Source organism: Brassica napus, chromosome A2 (assembly GCF_020379485.1).
Source record: "Brassica napus cultivar Da-Ae chromosome A2, Da-Ae, whole genome shotgun sequence".
Taxonomy (NCBI): Eukaryota; Viridiplantae; Streptophyta; class Magnoliopsida; order Brassicales; family Brassicaceae; genus Brassica; species Brassica napus.
In genome coordinates, this window is record NC_063435.1 from 956,292 (window position 1) to 971,438 (window position 15,147).

At 36.4% G+C, this 15,147-nt stretch overlaps 3 protein-coding genes and 1 long non-coding RNA gene across 6 annotated transcripts; 1 reads left to right on the plus strand and 3 right to left on the minus strand.

The window, feature by feature from the left end:
• Positions 1-1,074: 1,074 nt before the first annotated feature.
• LOC106380814 (conserved oligomeric Golgi complex subunit 8) lies at positions 1,075-4,696 on the minus strand. Its single transcript, XM_013820645.3, has 12 exons — positions 4,435-4,696; positions 4,201-4,353; positions 3,416-3,564; positions 3,263-3,340; positions 3,061-3,154; positions 2,889-2,963; positions 2,517-2,813; positions 2,360-2,427; positions 2,219-2,273; positions 1,999-2,137; positions 1,711-1,895; positions 1,075-1,590 (listed from the first exon to the last, which is right to left on the minus strand). Exons 1-12 carry the CDS (start codon positions 4,558-4,560, stop codon positions 1,300-1,302), a joined length of 1,710 nt encoding a protein of 569 aa, XP_013676099.2. The 5' UTR covers positions 4,561-4,696; the 3' UTR covers positions 1,075-1,299.
• Positions 4,697-5,711: 1,015 nt separating this feature from the next.
• LOC125581802 lies at positions 5,712-7,745 on the plus strand. 2 transcript variants are annotated; one of them, XR_007319527.1, is made up of 3 exons: positions 5,719-6,285; positions 6,383-6,426; positions 6,801-7,745. It is a non-coding gene; the product is annotated as an uncharacterized LOC125581802 (long non-coding RNA). The 2 variants fall into 2 exon arrangements; XR_007319528.1 differs by having other exon boundaries at positions 5,712-6,285; positions 6,383-7,745.
• Positions 7,746-9,960: 2,215 nt separating this feature from the next.
• On the minus strand, positions 9,961-10,766 carry LOC106416290 (proline-rich receptor-like protein kinase PERK9). The gene has a single exon (XM_048747828.1). The coding sequence runs from the start codon at positions 10,588-10,590 to the stop codon at positions 10,048-10,050; it is 543 nt and encodes a 180-aa protein (XP_048603785.1). The 5' UTR covers positions 10,591-10,766; the 3' UTR covers positions 9,961-10,047.
• A 273-nt stretch (positions 10,767-11,039) lies between these two features.
• On the minus strand, positions 11,040-13,903 carry LOC106416301 (U-box domain-containing protein 34-like). 2 transcript variants are annotated; one of them, XM_013857161.3, is made up of 6 exons: positions 13,500-13,903; positions 13,356-13,426; positions 12,934-13,268; positions 12,590-12,851; positions 12,404-12,505; positions 11,040-12,257 (listed from the first exon to the last, which is right to left on the minus strand). In XM_013857161.3, the coding sequence occupies exons 1-6, from the start codon at positions 13,669-13,671 to the stop codon at positions 11,121-11,123; spliced, it is 2,079 nt and encodes a 692-aa protein (XP_013712615.1). In that variant the 5' UTR covers positions 13,672-13,903; the 3' UTR covers positions 11,040-11,120. The 2 variants fall into 2 exon arrangements, with proteins under 2 accessions (XP_013712615.1, XP_022554442.1); XM_022698721.2 differs by having other exon boundaries at positions 13,356-13,377; positions 13,500-13,625.
• Between the last annotated feature and the right edge of the window lie 1,244 nt (positions 13,904-15,147).

Below are 15,147 nucleotides of genomic sequence, written 5' to 3' on the forward strand. Positions count from 1 at the left end.
AACATGGTTAGTTATAGCTGCTAAATGATCTCGCTATCTTTAAGATTTTATACTTACACACAATAAGCACAGGGATAAAAGTAATTTGAGGTAACTATGCGTAGAAGGTTGAGTTCTGCTCTTAAGTTGGAACTTTGTCGGGAAATCGGGTTATCAAGAACTGATTCCAGACCAAAAGAGTTTGTCCCAAAAGCTCGAAATTTTCTTTTTGATAATAATAATAACAATTCGAGTTATGAGAAGTTCGCAACTCTGGTTTTAAATTCTTAAACTAATATTTTTTAAACATTTTTTTAGATCAAATATTTTGTTTCATGATTGTATATGGAGAATTTATCTCCATGTTTTATATACAAAGTGATGCAGTTGGACGGTCTACAAATGCCTATATTCGATGTTATACTGACTGTGTGCGGCCAATCAACTCGGACATACACTCAACTATTACACAAAGAGAGAGGAGTCTTGGAAGTTAATTGAGAGCCTTGTGTGACGAAACAAACAATCGGGAATGTCTTGCAAAAAGGCTCCAAAGTTGTACTGAGAAACATAAAAATATAGACAATATGGATATACTTAGTTCACTATGATATATTTTTCATAGCTTGTGTGTAAACGGTATATAACTTTAGGCCACGGGTACCCAAATGTCAACCCCTATGTTTACCTATTTGGTTGATCTCCACTAGTATATGTTTTCTATATTGGTAAATATAATTTAAAACAATATAGCCTTTTCCATAAAGAATATGAAAGACAGCTCTCAAAAACACATAAACTACATATTTCATGTTTTTTGTGCGAGCAGAAATGTGGAAGTAAATATTAATATGGTATCTTGTTAAAACTAGTATGAATTGCTTGTGATTACTATCATGCAAATAAACTCAATCAAGGAGCTTCGTAAAAGAACCAGCTGTTTAAATACTGTATAGATTGGTAAAATTTTGTTTAGGTTTTAACTAAACATATTATTTTCGAGTGTTTGTTAATGAATGTCATGAATCATGATAAGCCACCATAGTGTTTTACTTTATGCATACGATAGATATATGTGCAGAAAAACAGGTAACCTCTTCAAAAATATATATGTGACATCTGAAGAACGGGACCAAAGTTATTAGTGGATTTTACATTAGAAAACAATCAAAACACTAAATAAACAAATCATATACGATTTGAATCCAAGTCTCCAAACATAGTGCAATGAAATTTATACTATAGATAATCTATTGATGTATTAATTTTCACTCTCTCTTTTTTTTGAGAATTCCTTCAAAAGAAAAATTAAGAAAATTCTCAAGACTCGTCTTGTGTTGTCTCAGGAATCTGCAAGGGAACGGGACTGTTCTCTTCTTTCTCGTTCGGACTCTCCACTTGTTTTTCTTCGGCTTGGGACGTTACACCGTTCTCTGATGCACTCGTTGCGTCGATGCTGATGGTCTTTGCTAGTTTGTTGGATGGTTCTGGAGAGGACGAAGCGGCTAAGATGCGACTTAGACCTTCGTATGCACTCTTGGCATCCATAACTATACTAGCACCACCTGGGTAACACCGGCCAAAGCATGTGGCGCAATGTGGAAACACCACCTGTAACAACAAAGAACCACAAAAAGAACAATTTGGCAATGTGAGTTAGCCAGAGAGGTTTTCAATCTACTGAATCGTTACTGGTTGATATAAGATTGGGATGAAAATGTGAAACTGTACCTCGACGAAAGCTCGGCAAAGTGAGAGGAAGAGATTGGATTCATTGAGTCGAAGCATCCGAGTTGTGTTGTATCTTAGCAAGGAGTCAGAGACAGCCTGAAGCCCTTTGATCAATTCATGAGCAATCACATTCTTTAGACTTAGCGGGGCACAAGGACGTAGTTCGTTCAAAGCAGCAGATACACCTGTGAGACATAGCCAGAATATCCAAAAAACCATTTGCGATAATTCGAACACTCGTTATTGGTTACATCATCCATACTATTGGAACAATTGATATTGTCTCACCGTTTATGAAAACTGCAAGAGGCGGGTGTTCCATCAAGTATGATGGAGGTGTGACGTCATCTTTGCTATCGTCATTAATACCACTTGATGGGAAGCCAACAGATGGCAACGGAACCCATCGATGCGAGTCCAAAACTAACTGGAAAATAAAATATCATGAAGAAATTTAATTGGGAGATTCAATAGAGTATAACAAAGTTAAAGTTTTGCGTTTACCCACTTGGAAATTCTCAACTGCTGTGCTCATGTTCTTGGAAAACATGTTTAGAACCGCCCTGTCAAAAGTACGCAAGTTCAATACTGACGATCTTGTAAAGTTATAAGTAGAGATTATGACAAAGACTATAAGAAGAAGCGTTACTCTTCAAAAAGAGGAGGAAGCAAGCCCCGGAAGTCTAGCCCAACCCAACCAAGCCCCATTGCACAGTACTGTATTGTCATGAGAAGAAGGTAAATGCCTATCAGAGTTGCACAGAGTATTCAATAGGGAAATATATGAATTGAAAAAAAACTCAAACCATGCACTGATCCAAAATATTTGATAGAGATCCTCCTTCAGTTATCTTTGGGAGCATAATTTTCAGAGTCTTCAGGTGCGATGTTATCTGATGCATGGCCCAGCTAAACAGAAGTCCACCATCGTAATTTTCTTCGCTCCCCGATGTATCATCGGCAAAGATAGCTCGATATTGATTAACCACATCAAAGAGGTGCATTCTGTGGCAGTTTATCATGCCTTTTAAATACTCATAAGCATTTTTCTGGTCTAGATCCTCGAGAATTCCAGTGAGCCATGCCTCACGGCATCTTAAGAACTGCACAGAGAAGAACCATTCAGAAGTGAAGGGCATAGCTTCAAGACTGAATGGTTATATGTCAAAACAGTTCACCTGTAATCGCATTTCATACTCGCCAAAGACTCCTATTCGCCTTAAGTATCCAATAATCCGGAGACATTCTGGCAACTGTAATAAAGAGCAGCAATTAAAGATTGAGCCTCCTAGATTGCTAAAGCCTAACCATACTTCACCGTTTACAAACAAACTTTTATTCACACAAAACCTGTATATTTGAGCGCAGTTTCTGGAGAAGCTGTGAGAGAAGTGACTGAGTTGTCTGTCGAACCTCCGCTGCAAGTGCTTGGATCACAGGCAATCTTGACATTGAGAGAAGATTAATTCATAAAAGCTAAAGCTTGAAGTTTCCAGCATTAAATATCCAGAAGGGATAAAAATTGATCAGAAACATAACCAAAAAAACTCACTTGGGATGCATAGTTGCAAGTTTCGACACAAATGCTTCCAGGTCAAGCGCTTCGTCAAAGTTTCCGTTTCTCACGCATCTAACAAAGATACAATTCATTATGCAGAGCATTTAGATGTTGCTTAACATCACATAATTCGGTCTAGTAACTTACGTATCCATAAGCTGAGGAATCTCAAGCAAGTCAAGCAGAGTACTGTGATTTGCCAGCAAAGCCTGGTTCATCTTCCTCTTCTCCAGAATATTCTCCGCAGACTCGATAAACTCTGTGCAGCCAGACGTTAGTTTCGGGACTTCACCAATCTGCAATAGGTGAAAACACACAGAAACTCTAGCATCAAAACTTTTTCAAGGGAATAACTATTATTCTTTTCTTCCCAAGGATGACACTGCTAAAAGCCAAAGGATATGTATATAGATGTGCAAGAACCTATCTAGCTTTCTGAAAAACATGGAAGCTCAAGCTACATTCTTAAACCAATGATTTATTCACCTATTCATAACAACTATGTCCTTGTTCGTTTACGATCGACCTGCGACTAAGATTATGTTTGTTTGCGTGTCGCGCGACCTGCGACTAGACCTGCAACTAAAATCATGTTCTTTACTGCGACTTGCGACCAGTCGCGCGACAGCAAAACGAACAATAACCTCCAACTTACAATCAGTCACAGGTTGCAGATTGAGCGACATCAAAACGAACAACAACCTACGACTGGTCGCAGGTGGGCGACAGGTAAACTAACAGGACCTATAGGACCTGAAACAACGACCCCTCCCTAGTACACCAATCCAAGATTTACCAAACAATTAATTTTTCCAGTAACTAATTTCAGATCCTAGCAACGAAGCTTCCACTGTCACTAACCGTAATCAAATCCAAAACCAGAGAGATCTATATAACCACGTGAAGCAGTATAACTCAATTCGATAATATACCAGAGACTCGAGATGCTTATCGATTGAGGAAACTTCCTGGCGGATCGCGAGCAACGCATCCGCAGCGGTGATAAACGCGCGGTAGTTCCCAACCGCGACCTCTTGCATTTGCCTCTGGATCCGCTCCGCGTCCACTCGAAGCAGCTCCGGCTCCTTCAGATTCAGTAAGATTTCAGAGATCCAAAGCGCGCAGAGAGATGTCAAAAGAGAAGAGAAAAAGAGAGAGAGAGGGACCTTGTGGAGACGATCGAGAGTGAAGGAGAGGAGCTCGGAGACGTACGGTTGCTGAGAGGCGGAAGCGAGGGAGAGCAGACTCGCCGTCGTCTCCGGGGGAGACATCTCTCCGATCTCCGTTGCCATTTCCGGATCTTCCTGGCGATGATATTGAAATCTGGTAGAAGAATGTAATACAGATCGAGAAACAACACAGAGGAGATTTCACGTTAGGATCTGAAATGAATAATCATCGCTCTTTCTATTTTATTTTCACCGCGTTAATTAAAGAAAAAAAAAAAAAGAACATTACTTGAAATTTTATGGGCAAATCTCCAAAATAGCACATTTCTAATTTTATATCACAAAAATAACACTCAAAAATTAAAATGACCAAAATAGCATTTTATCTTTTGAAAAATTTAAATTTTTTTATTTTTCAAAATTTGAAATCTTATCCCCAAAACCTCATTTCTCAACTCTAAACCCTAAAACCTAAACTCTAAACCCTAAACCCTAAATTCTAAACCCTAAACCTCACCCCTTGAGTGCTATTTTTGTGACTTTTGACCTTGAGTGCTAGTTTGGGAACAAAAACTTGATTTAGTGCTATTTTAGTCTTTTTCTCAAATTTTATTAGAAAAATTGTTTTTTTAAAGCAAAAAATGATAACTATGCACTTTAGACTAATCTCATATACTTTATGTCTCATTAGATTAATTATTTTCAAAATGACAATAATGTCCTTAAAATTTTAATTTTTTAATATAATAAATAATGAATTCGTTTTTTTTGTTTTTATTTAAATCGATTTTTTTTTCAAAATACGAAAGTGAATATTCCCAAATATTTTGTTTCCATATTTTTAGGAACTGATTTTTTATCCGTATAATGCAACTAATCTATAGAAATCGGTTTTTACAGGTTTTTAGAATTATAGTAATGTGTAGATTTTGATTTCTAAAGATTTTAGATCGGTAGGTTAAGCGCGGAATGTGTATTCTAAATATGTTTAAAATACTCTTATTTACGTAGATCACATATTCTAAACATTGTAGATTCGATGAATAAGTGGATTTCGTTTTCTAATTCGTATAATGCAATTTCTACTTTATTTAAAACATAATCTGAAATTTATAATTTAAACATTTTTAGAACTGAAAAAAATACCACTAAGTTCATATAGGTATTTTATCAATAGTTACCATTTTTTCAAAAAAAAATTGCTTATAAAACTATTTATTAAATTTATTTTCAAAAATATTAAAAGGTATTATAGAGAAAACTGGCACAAAATAAATATCTATACTATATTAAAAGGGATATATAATCAACAGAGAGAGTGTCCACGTCATTAATAAAATCAGCCAATTACGAAGTTTTAAATCGCCAGGTCATATTCGCATATGTCTCGCCTAATCCCTAATTTCGTCTGAAGCGCAGAGAGTTCGTCCGATTCCATGAGACGAATCATCATCTATCTCATCTCGCTGCTGCTGAATCCGTACGAGACGATCCGTTCGATCTGTTCTCTCGAGCCAGCGTACCAACCATATTTGAAGTTCGGATCTCCACCGTTCTTCCTCGCCATGGCCTCCGTGAAGATGCGAAAGGCTAGAGACTTGGCTCTCGTGGTGATCGCGTTCGGAGATTTCTTACGTATAGTGACGATCGTGGTGGCGTTAGCGATAGTGGCGCTTAAGCCGGAGAGGAAACACGTGGTGATGATGTCGTGCTCTTAGTTCCCTTCGCGGAGAAGAATCGTTGAGTCGGTCGAGGAGGAGGAGGCATCCTAACTAATTGAGTTCTCTGTGGTTTATTATTTTTTATGTGTGAAAAGGATCTCACTTTGAGTAATAGCTCCAGCAAAAGGTACGACTTCTCTTTTGAATTTGATACTTGATCTGCTTCCATTATGGGGACTCCAAATCAACTTATATTAGGCTAACAATCTCTCTTGCCTGTTCAGTTGCTATTAGTCTTGATTTTGGAGAGTTTCTCGCCGTCAAACAGGTTAATTTGAAAACTCTGTCTCTGATTTTGAATATTGTAATTTTACTCTGCAATTTGTTTTAAAATTCCCCTTTCTCCCTGAAGTTTGATTCTTATGATGAGTTTTTCGGTGATCTGTGGGCTCTCCAAGCTCATTCCTTCTACATCCCATCACCTTAATTTGTTTAATTACTCATGTATTCTATAATTTTTTTGGGTGTTTACTCTAACGTTATTATTGTTGTTTTTATTGACTGGATTTTAGTTGCTAATAAACATACATGTTTCTTTGTTGATATTGTCCTCCGACTTCTCTTTCATCATATTATCTTAGTTATTTCTCTACAATGATTTGATTTATTCATGACTTTCCTACTTTTGTTCATCATATTCAGAAGCTGGAAAAGAAAGTTAAGCTTCTCAAGAATCACTCACATCCAAATATAGTTGTAAGCAATAAAAGCTTTTGTATTTCTTTCAATATTTGATAGACCCACCACGTTTTTGTTTCTTTTATTCTTTTGTGGGCACTAAAGGTATTTACGCACAGTGAGAGAATGAAACTTTGAACATTTTCCATATCATACTATATTCCAGAGCGTCGAAAACCATGGCGAATCCTCAAGTTCTTTTGTATGAGTTGAACGTTTATTGGTGCAAGAAAAATTGCAGTGGCCAAACGTCGGTGTCAGTGTTTTGGATAGATTCGCCAACCTCCTTTATATATGGTTCCTTTAGTTGATTGCAAGCTACTTGTATGATTAATGATTGTTAGTTAACTTTTTAGACACAGAAACCTCCTCTATAATGTATGTGTTTTTAACAACTTAGCCACTACCGACCACCACTTCCAGACTTTGGAGGTCATGTAAGTACTATTAATTATTTTGCAGGGAAGGGATAACCAGCCTGGTGATGACATGCTTGGAGCTGGAGCGGTTAAAACCAATCCTACTGATAGGTTTAACAGTGCATCGCCTGAGAAAATACCTGATGGTGATAATGCTGGAATGCTTTAAGAAAGTGCTGTCGACCCTGCTCTTCCAACTGTTCTGTCTCGATAAATCAACAGATAAGAAATTAAGAATGAACCACTAATGGAGGAGAAGGTTGAAGGGAAGAAGCCACACGTGACTTAACTTCACAGGCTTAGGAGAGCCAAAGGTCAGAATGGACAACCTCTACTCTTTCGCATTTCTGTTTTTAAATGTTTCCACTTTGACTTTGTCTACTGTTTCCTGAAATTAAACCAGCTGCTGGTTGTGTTTTAACTTTTAGTTGTAGTTGTTACAAGGGAAAGGTATTCGTTATATGTTTATAAATAAAAGTTCCTTTAAATCCTCTACACATTCTGCCTTTATGTAGTTGAATAATAAACTTTAGCAATATCTAGCACAGACTGGGAACTACCAGCAAAAACATTGATTAATTAGTTGCATTGTTTGTTATGCGTCTATGATATTTTTAGTAGTAAGAGTGCAACTAATATTGCAGCAATGCTGTATCAGTAGCGTATATGCTGCCCCACAGTATGGGTGTTTGCCAAAATGTGCCTCCCCACGTCAAATAGAAACCCAAAAACGCATCATAAATATTGATACAACAGTCTTTAATCCATTATATGGCCAGTACGGAGATTCAAGTTACATAGTAGGCTACCACTATTTCCACATGATACTATCATTTCATCTGCTGAGTTTTCTTATAGTACCAAAGCTGAGAAATGTGGCACGCCCAACAATTAGAGAAATATTACAAGCACTTAAATTAAAAAAAAAAGCAATCCCAAAAGGCTTCCAACAAATATATGAAATCCTTAACTCCCGGTTAAAAAAAAAAAAATTTCCTTAACTCCCATTTTATTAACGAGTTTATGTGTTTTTTTCATAACATACTTTCGTATCCTTCACTGCAATAGCACCATCTCTCTCACAAGATGACTAGAAACCCTTCCTCGAAGAACCGATCACTCACTCAAAGCTCCAAAAACAATCAGCGTGAAAGGATCGCCGCGAGCTATGAGAAACTATCACGTCCAACGCTACATCTAACGCTACACCTGAAGGACTGCACGAAAACAACATTAATCCCATCGTGCTTTAATCACAGGCTTACCTCCAGCCTTGAAGACTATTCCATCGGCTCATGCTAACAACAACACATACCACAATGCATTGTTGAAAGGCACAATATAGGAGGGCGAGAAAGGTAAGAAAATTAATATCATATGTATGAGAACGAGTTCACATATTTGGCGTGTATGAAGCTCTATGGGCTCAGCTTCAAGCATGTAAGAAACGAAGCTCCATTATAGGTGGCAATTTATTCTGCACCACATGTTTTCTTAACTAAAAGTCAACTACTCTTAGTAACTTACAAGAGTGTAACGTTCTACACAGAGCAAGCAACAATACACTCATTACAAATATTCACTTAGACAAACAATTGAACGAACATAACTTACAGATGAAACTACCCCTCCCCTCCAAACCCAACATCAGTCTATCAAGACACACTCCCTCCATAAGATTAACGTAATAACATGTTGCCAATATAGTTCATAAACAAAATATAACAACAAATAGAGCCAAACATGAGTCACCAAATAGGTTTAAGCTGCTATCCCAAATCATCAGAAATCTAAAAACACAACAGTTATGCTGTAAAACAAATGCACATAAGAAATTAAGCAAATTAAGCAAACCAATATGTAAAACTAGATGTAACCAAAGATATAAAACCCCGCGCGGAATAAAACATCATTTGTTGTTACATAATAAATACTATTTATTATTTATGGCATTTTTGAAACTATTTATATATTATTTTAAGATTTAACTTTTTATAATTTTATCACATTACATTTGATTTTCAATTGATTTAGCTTGGGGTGTATGTATTAATTTATTATCGTGAAAAATTAGTTATTTGTAATAATATTAAAATCTGATAATCTTAGAAATAAAATATTAGTTTACTTTACCTTAGACTTTCTTCAACTATATAAAATTGAAATAGAAATATATAAAAAAAAATTAAATCATTATTTTTTTCTTAATTTTTTAATTTAATAATTTTGTGTTTTCTAAACAAAAAAAACGTTAATGGTCTTTTCAACTCAAACCAACAAAATTTAATAAAGTTTACAATATACTTTTAGAATTAAAATAGATTACATTTATTTTTTTCAGTACAAAGTAAAATTTATAAAATTAAATATTTTAATATAAAATATTTTTAGTGTAATTTTACCCGCCCGTAGGGCGGGCCAACCCCTAGTTAGTGTAAAAGGACATAGTTATCATTTTTTTGCTCTAAAAAACAATTTTTCCAATTTTATTTTAAATTATGGTAAAAAGAAAAATTTGTCGACGAATTATGGTAAAATTTTAATTGGTGACAATTTTAACTTTTATGTCAACATCATTCATATCATCCCTGTGGCATGTATTTTGTGTTGGACATGTAAATGATTAAATTTCTCCTTGGAAATACACATGTCTTCCAAATATTTATACAGAAGTCGATTAAAAAATATAACGGGGTTGTTTAATGTACGTAAAATGATAAACGATTATCCCATTTGATGAAAAAGCAATCATATATTACACCAAAAAATGAAAAAAAAACAATAGTATATCACTAACGAATCGTTAAGCAAAAAAGATAGAGAAAATAGAAAAGAGAAGTCAAGAAAGAAGAAGAAAAGAGAGAAGTGGCATTTGATGCCGTGTAGAAATAGAAATAAGGATATGGGTTAGGATCCTGCTGCCCCTTTGGCTGTCCCTTTGGCGACGGAGGTGATGGTGGCGAGCCTTTTACATCGGAAGAAAGCGGTGAAGGTGGCGGTGTGGACTGAAAATAGTAAAATCTTGGTGGTGGCGGCTGGATGACTGTGATTAACGGTGGAGGTGAAACCGCTGGTGGAGAGTGTTTGCGAGGCGGTGGCGGTGATGATGACGGCAATGAGGGAGATGGAGGTGGTGGCGGTAGCGGAGAGGATGATGGCAATGAGGGAGATGGAGGCGGTGACGTGGAGGGAGACGGTTTGGAGGGAGGAGGAGAGCAAATGGTGGGACACGTAGAGCATTCACTGATGCAAAGAGGAGTGAGGACATCCGTTTGATCGGACGGTGATGATGCCACTAGTATGCCCATCACCATGACCATGATGATGAGTCCCATTTTGACGATCTAGAAGCTGGTGTTTGCGGTTGAATGTGTTCATTGTTTAGTTAGTTGGTCGAACATTTATAAATCACCATGTCAATATACTAGTAAAGTGTGTAAAAGGAACTGTAGATATTGTTTTAGTTTGGATATTCGTTTCCCAATGTATACTCAAAAAAAAAAACAATCTAATGAGAAGTAATCCTTTGTTTTGGTTCTGTCATTGTTCCTTTATACTTTGCTTTCAAAGTTGGCTTTGTATCAATTTTATTCTTAAGATATTGACAGCATTCAAACTTTGCTTTGAATTCGATGTTTCTCTATCTCGGAGATTGTCATGTTACCAAAATGTTGGTGGTCTAGTGGAAGTATAAACGAGTTGGTTCTTCTATTTCCGAGTTTTGGACCTAATGATGATTATGTTTTGTTTGTATGATTTTAGTTGTATTGTAGTAACGAGAGAGTTAAGTTTAATCCGAACGTTTATAATTAATAAAGCTTTTCACAGAAGAAAGAAATCGATTTTGTTCAGGGTTTTGTATGTATCACAATTCACCTGACTCTTTATCCATACCGAAGTTTCTTAACCGAACAAGCTCTGGAACTATATCCTTCCCAAGATTTGGTCTATCTTTCTTCCTCAGTTCTGCACATTTTAGACACAGCTTAGCAAAAGCCATAGCTTCTTCCACAGGCCAATCAGTCACCACCGGGTCAAGCATATCCTTAAAAGTTCCTTTACTAATCGCCCTCGACACATGATGAGCCAAACCCATTGGACTCTTCGCAGTAATGATCTGAAGCAGCATTATCCCCAACGAATACACGTCTGACTTCGTCGTTAACTTACCTGTCTGCTGGTACTCTGGGTCGATATAACAGAACGTTCCAGCAGCAGATGTCATGTGGTACTGCGTGACGGTATCAGCCACCGACGCAGGGACTAATCGAGCCAATCCAACGTCACTGATCTTGCTCACGTAGTTTCTATCCAAGAGTATGTTGGCAGGTTTTAAATCACGGTGAACAAGCGGCTCTGGCTTTGTTTGGTGAAGGAAGGAGAGTGCTGTAGCGATCTCCGCTGCTATTTGGAACCTCTTCCTCCAAGAAAGAGGCGGCGAGTTTCCTCTACGGAAGAGTCTATCCTCTAAGCTCCCATTCTCCATGAACTCATACACCAAGCATCCGTATTCCGGACACGCGCCGAGGAGAAGAACCATGTGAGGGTGTCTGATGCAACTTAGAACCTCGACTTCTTGGTTAAACTGTTTCTTTCCTTGAGCAGCATCAGCTCTCAAGACTTTAATAGCAACGGGAGTGTGATCAAGTGTACCTTCAAAGACCGGTCCATATCCACCTTCTCCTATTTGTCTGTTGCTCGCGAATCGGTTAGTAGCCTCTTCAATCTCTTCTATAGAGTATCTTCTGTACCTGACATCGTTCTGCACCAAAGCGCTAATAGCGCGGTCTTTCTCTTGTGACTCCCTTCTTGCTTTCATCTCGGCTTGTTTCCTTCTTTGTCCTTCCAAATCTGCCATCCTCTGAGATTTCTCAGCTGCTTCCATTGCAGCTCTGCACTTGGCCTTCTCCGTCTCCGCAACAGCCAGGGCTGCCTCTTCAGCACTCCTAGCTTCCTCAAATCTTAGAGTTTCTTCCAGTTTCCACTTGTTAAGCTCATTTGCCTAGATAAACATGAGAACCAGAAAGTATTATTTTTCATTTTGTTTAAATACCAGGAAGTTCGGGGCCGAAGCCCGTAATCCCCAGGCCCCCAAACCCATTTAGATGGAGCAAGAAAACATCCTCATATCAGCTAGCTCTGCTATACCTTCTGTTTTGCATCTAGTGCTTCTTTGCAGGCTGAACTGTACATGTCCATCGTTTGCTTGAGTTCAATCTTTAACCTTCTCATCTCAGCTTCAACATCTTTCTGCAAATAAGCATCCAACCATTTAATTTTTTTTTCCTAAAATAGATATTATCATAAGAATTTATTGTATCTACTCTAACATACATTTGATTGTGAAACTGATTCATCAGAAGAACTAGAAGAACCAATGGTATCAAAGTTATGAGCAGAATGATCAATGGAACCCATCATCCTAGTCCCAAAATCCGGTTCATCAAAGTTCCTTTGACCCATTGGCTGGTTAAAATCATAATTAAAGTCCAATGGACCATTGGCAGCACTTTTGTGCCTTTCTCTCACAGCATTGAAGCCATTCTCATGAGGACGATACCTCTCTGGTGTTATGTTTCTTCCATTACGCTGGCCCCTACAACAGTCTCAAGAACAACTTATTAAAGCCTTGTTGATTAAAAAAACAGCATATAAAAGAGAATAAATCATAACAATACCTAGGTAAGTGATGATCGTGGTCAGGGTCAGGTAGGTTTTGGAGATGAAACGTAGGTGCACGAGGTGGGACAAGGGTATTGGTGATAGGTCTTTGAGCTGCACGTGAGGACTGGACTTTGCCTTTAGAGATGACATAGACGGAACAAAACTCAGGGGTTGATTTTAGAACGGAAGCTGCAACGTCATGGGATTTAGTGAACTTGAGAGATCTTGCGAATGGGTTCTTTGAAGATGTTGTTCCCAACACGATGTTGTTCACTAGGTTATTGTTAGCGTAATCCAATATTGCGTTCGGAACGTCGATATCATCAAGAATGACCTCCATCATTGAAATCTAAAACACATGCAAACACAAAGATAATTAATTAACTAGTGTTTTGTAATGCATACGTTGAAATGTCTGATTGAAATAGATACATACCCCTTTTCGTGCACAATAACCCCTGTATGGAATAAAAAGCTTGTTTAATTCATCGTTAACGTTTCCTCCATCTGTAACAATTGAGCTATCCATTTCAGAAGATACACTTGTGTAATAATTTTTAAAAAAAACTTAGATACGTACGGTTTGAATTTTTAAGACGAACGTGTACTAGAATCATGTTGCGATTGTCGATCAGATTAAAGAGATGTTCGACGGCCCAACGAACAGCATAGTGACTGTTCTTGTCTTTGTCAATGGCAACCACCGTCGAGTTCACTGGTGCATGCCGATCTTCCGAAGGGAAACGAACCATGATTATATATGAATTTGATCAACAGAGAAACTCTGAAAACCCCAACAATTAATAAATATGTAAATAATAATAATATTTCAGGTGTCACCCGACATAGTTAGTATCTGGAAACAAGAAGAGAGGAGAGGAAAGCATAAAAACAATAAGAGAAAGATGGTCAAATTTTCTCTCCTCTCTTCTTCCTGTTACAATCTGGGTGGTGGTGATGCTCGAAGACTATTAACTAACTTTTTCCCTTAGAACAGTCAGAGAAAATACCGGGAGTCAATGATTTATTATCAACCGTTGTTTTAAAAAATTACTCTTTTTAAGGTGGTTCTCTGTTTCTTCCTCACTTTTTGTGGGGTTTTTAAAAAAAAATTATATAATGTAAATCCTTTTTTGTTCTTTAAAAAAATTGTTTTGTATTTTATGCAAATTTTTCATTTTGGATAGTGTGTGATCAATTATACAATAATTTCCTTTTGGAAATTAGTAGTTTTCTTAATTTTTGTTTTAATCTAAAATATTATGAAATAAATGAATTAGTTATCATACTTTCAAACTATCCAAACCAATCCTGAACCAGCTATTATCAAAAACAAAAAACAATTTCTATTACCAATAGTAGTAAATAAAATTCTTACGAATAATTTGGGTTGATATAAAAATAAATTTATATTAATTTGGTTAAAAATACAATAAACCAACTTAGAAACTATAAAAAGAATCCCTACAATCCAAGCATTTATTATATTAATATGGTTAAAATGATGGGCAATTGTCAATAATAGCACCTTTTGAAGTTTATGTCTCAAAAATAGCACTAGAAGGAGAAAGTCACAAAAATGACATTCATTAAAGGGTAAAATATCCCTAATACCCTTGGTTTAAAATTAAATAAACAAACAAAAATAAATAAAAATAAATAAAATTAAAATTAAAAAAATGAAAAAAAGATTTTTTTTTTTTTTATAGTTTCAGATTATATGTTTTCAGATTCGAAATTTTTACAATTTTTTTTCGAAATTTTTTTTTTATTATTTTTTTTCAAATTTTATTTTTATAATTTAAAAATACTTTTTAAAACTGTTTTTAAAATTTTTATTTTTTATTTTAATATTTTTTTTTTTTATAAAATTTTAAACCCTAATTCCAAAACCCACCCCTTAACTCTAAACCCTAAGGTTTGGATTAATTAACCCAAGGGATATAAATGTATATTTACCTCTTTAATGAAACCTATTTTTGTGACTTTGAGCCTTGAGTGCTACTTTGGGAACAAAAACTTGGTTTGGTGCTATCCTAGTCTTTTTCTCTAAAATGAATCTATACTATTAAAACCAAACAAAACGTAGAATTAGGACCAACTGACTAAAACCTTATCCCACTCGTCGGTTTACATCTAAACAGTGGGTCGGAAAAAAGAGTGGCTGTCACTGGTGAGCCACTAGCCAGTAGCCACTACACAAACAAGTGACGTGCTCTGAAGACCAG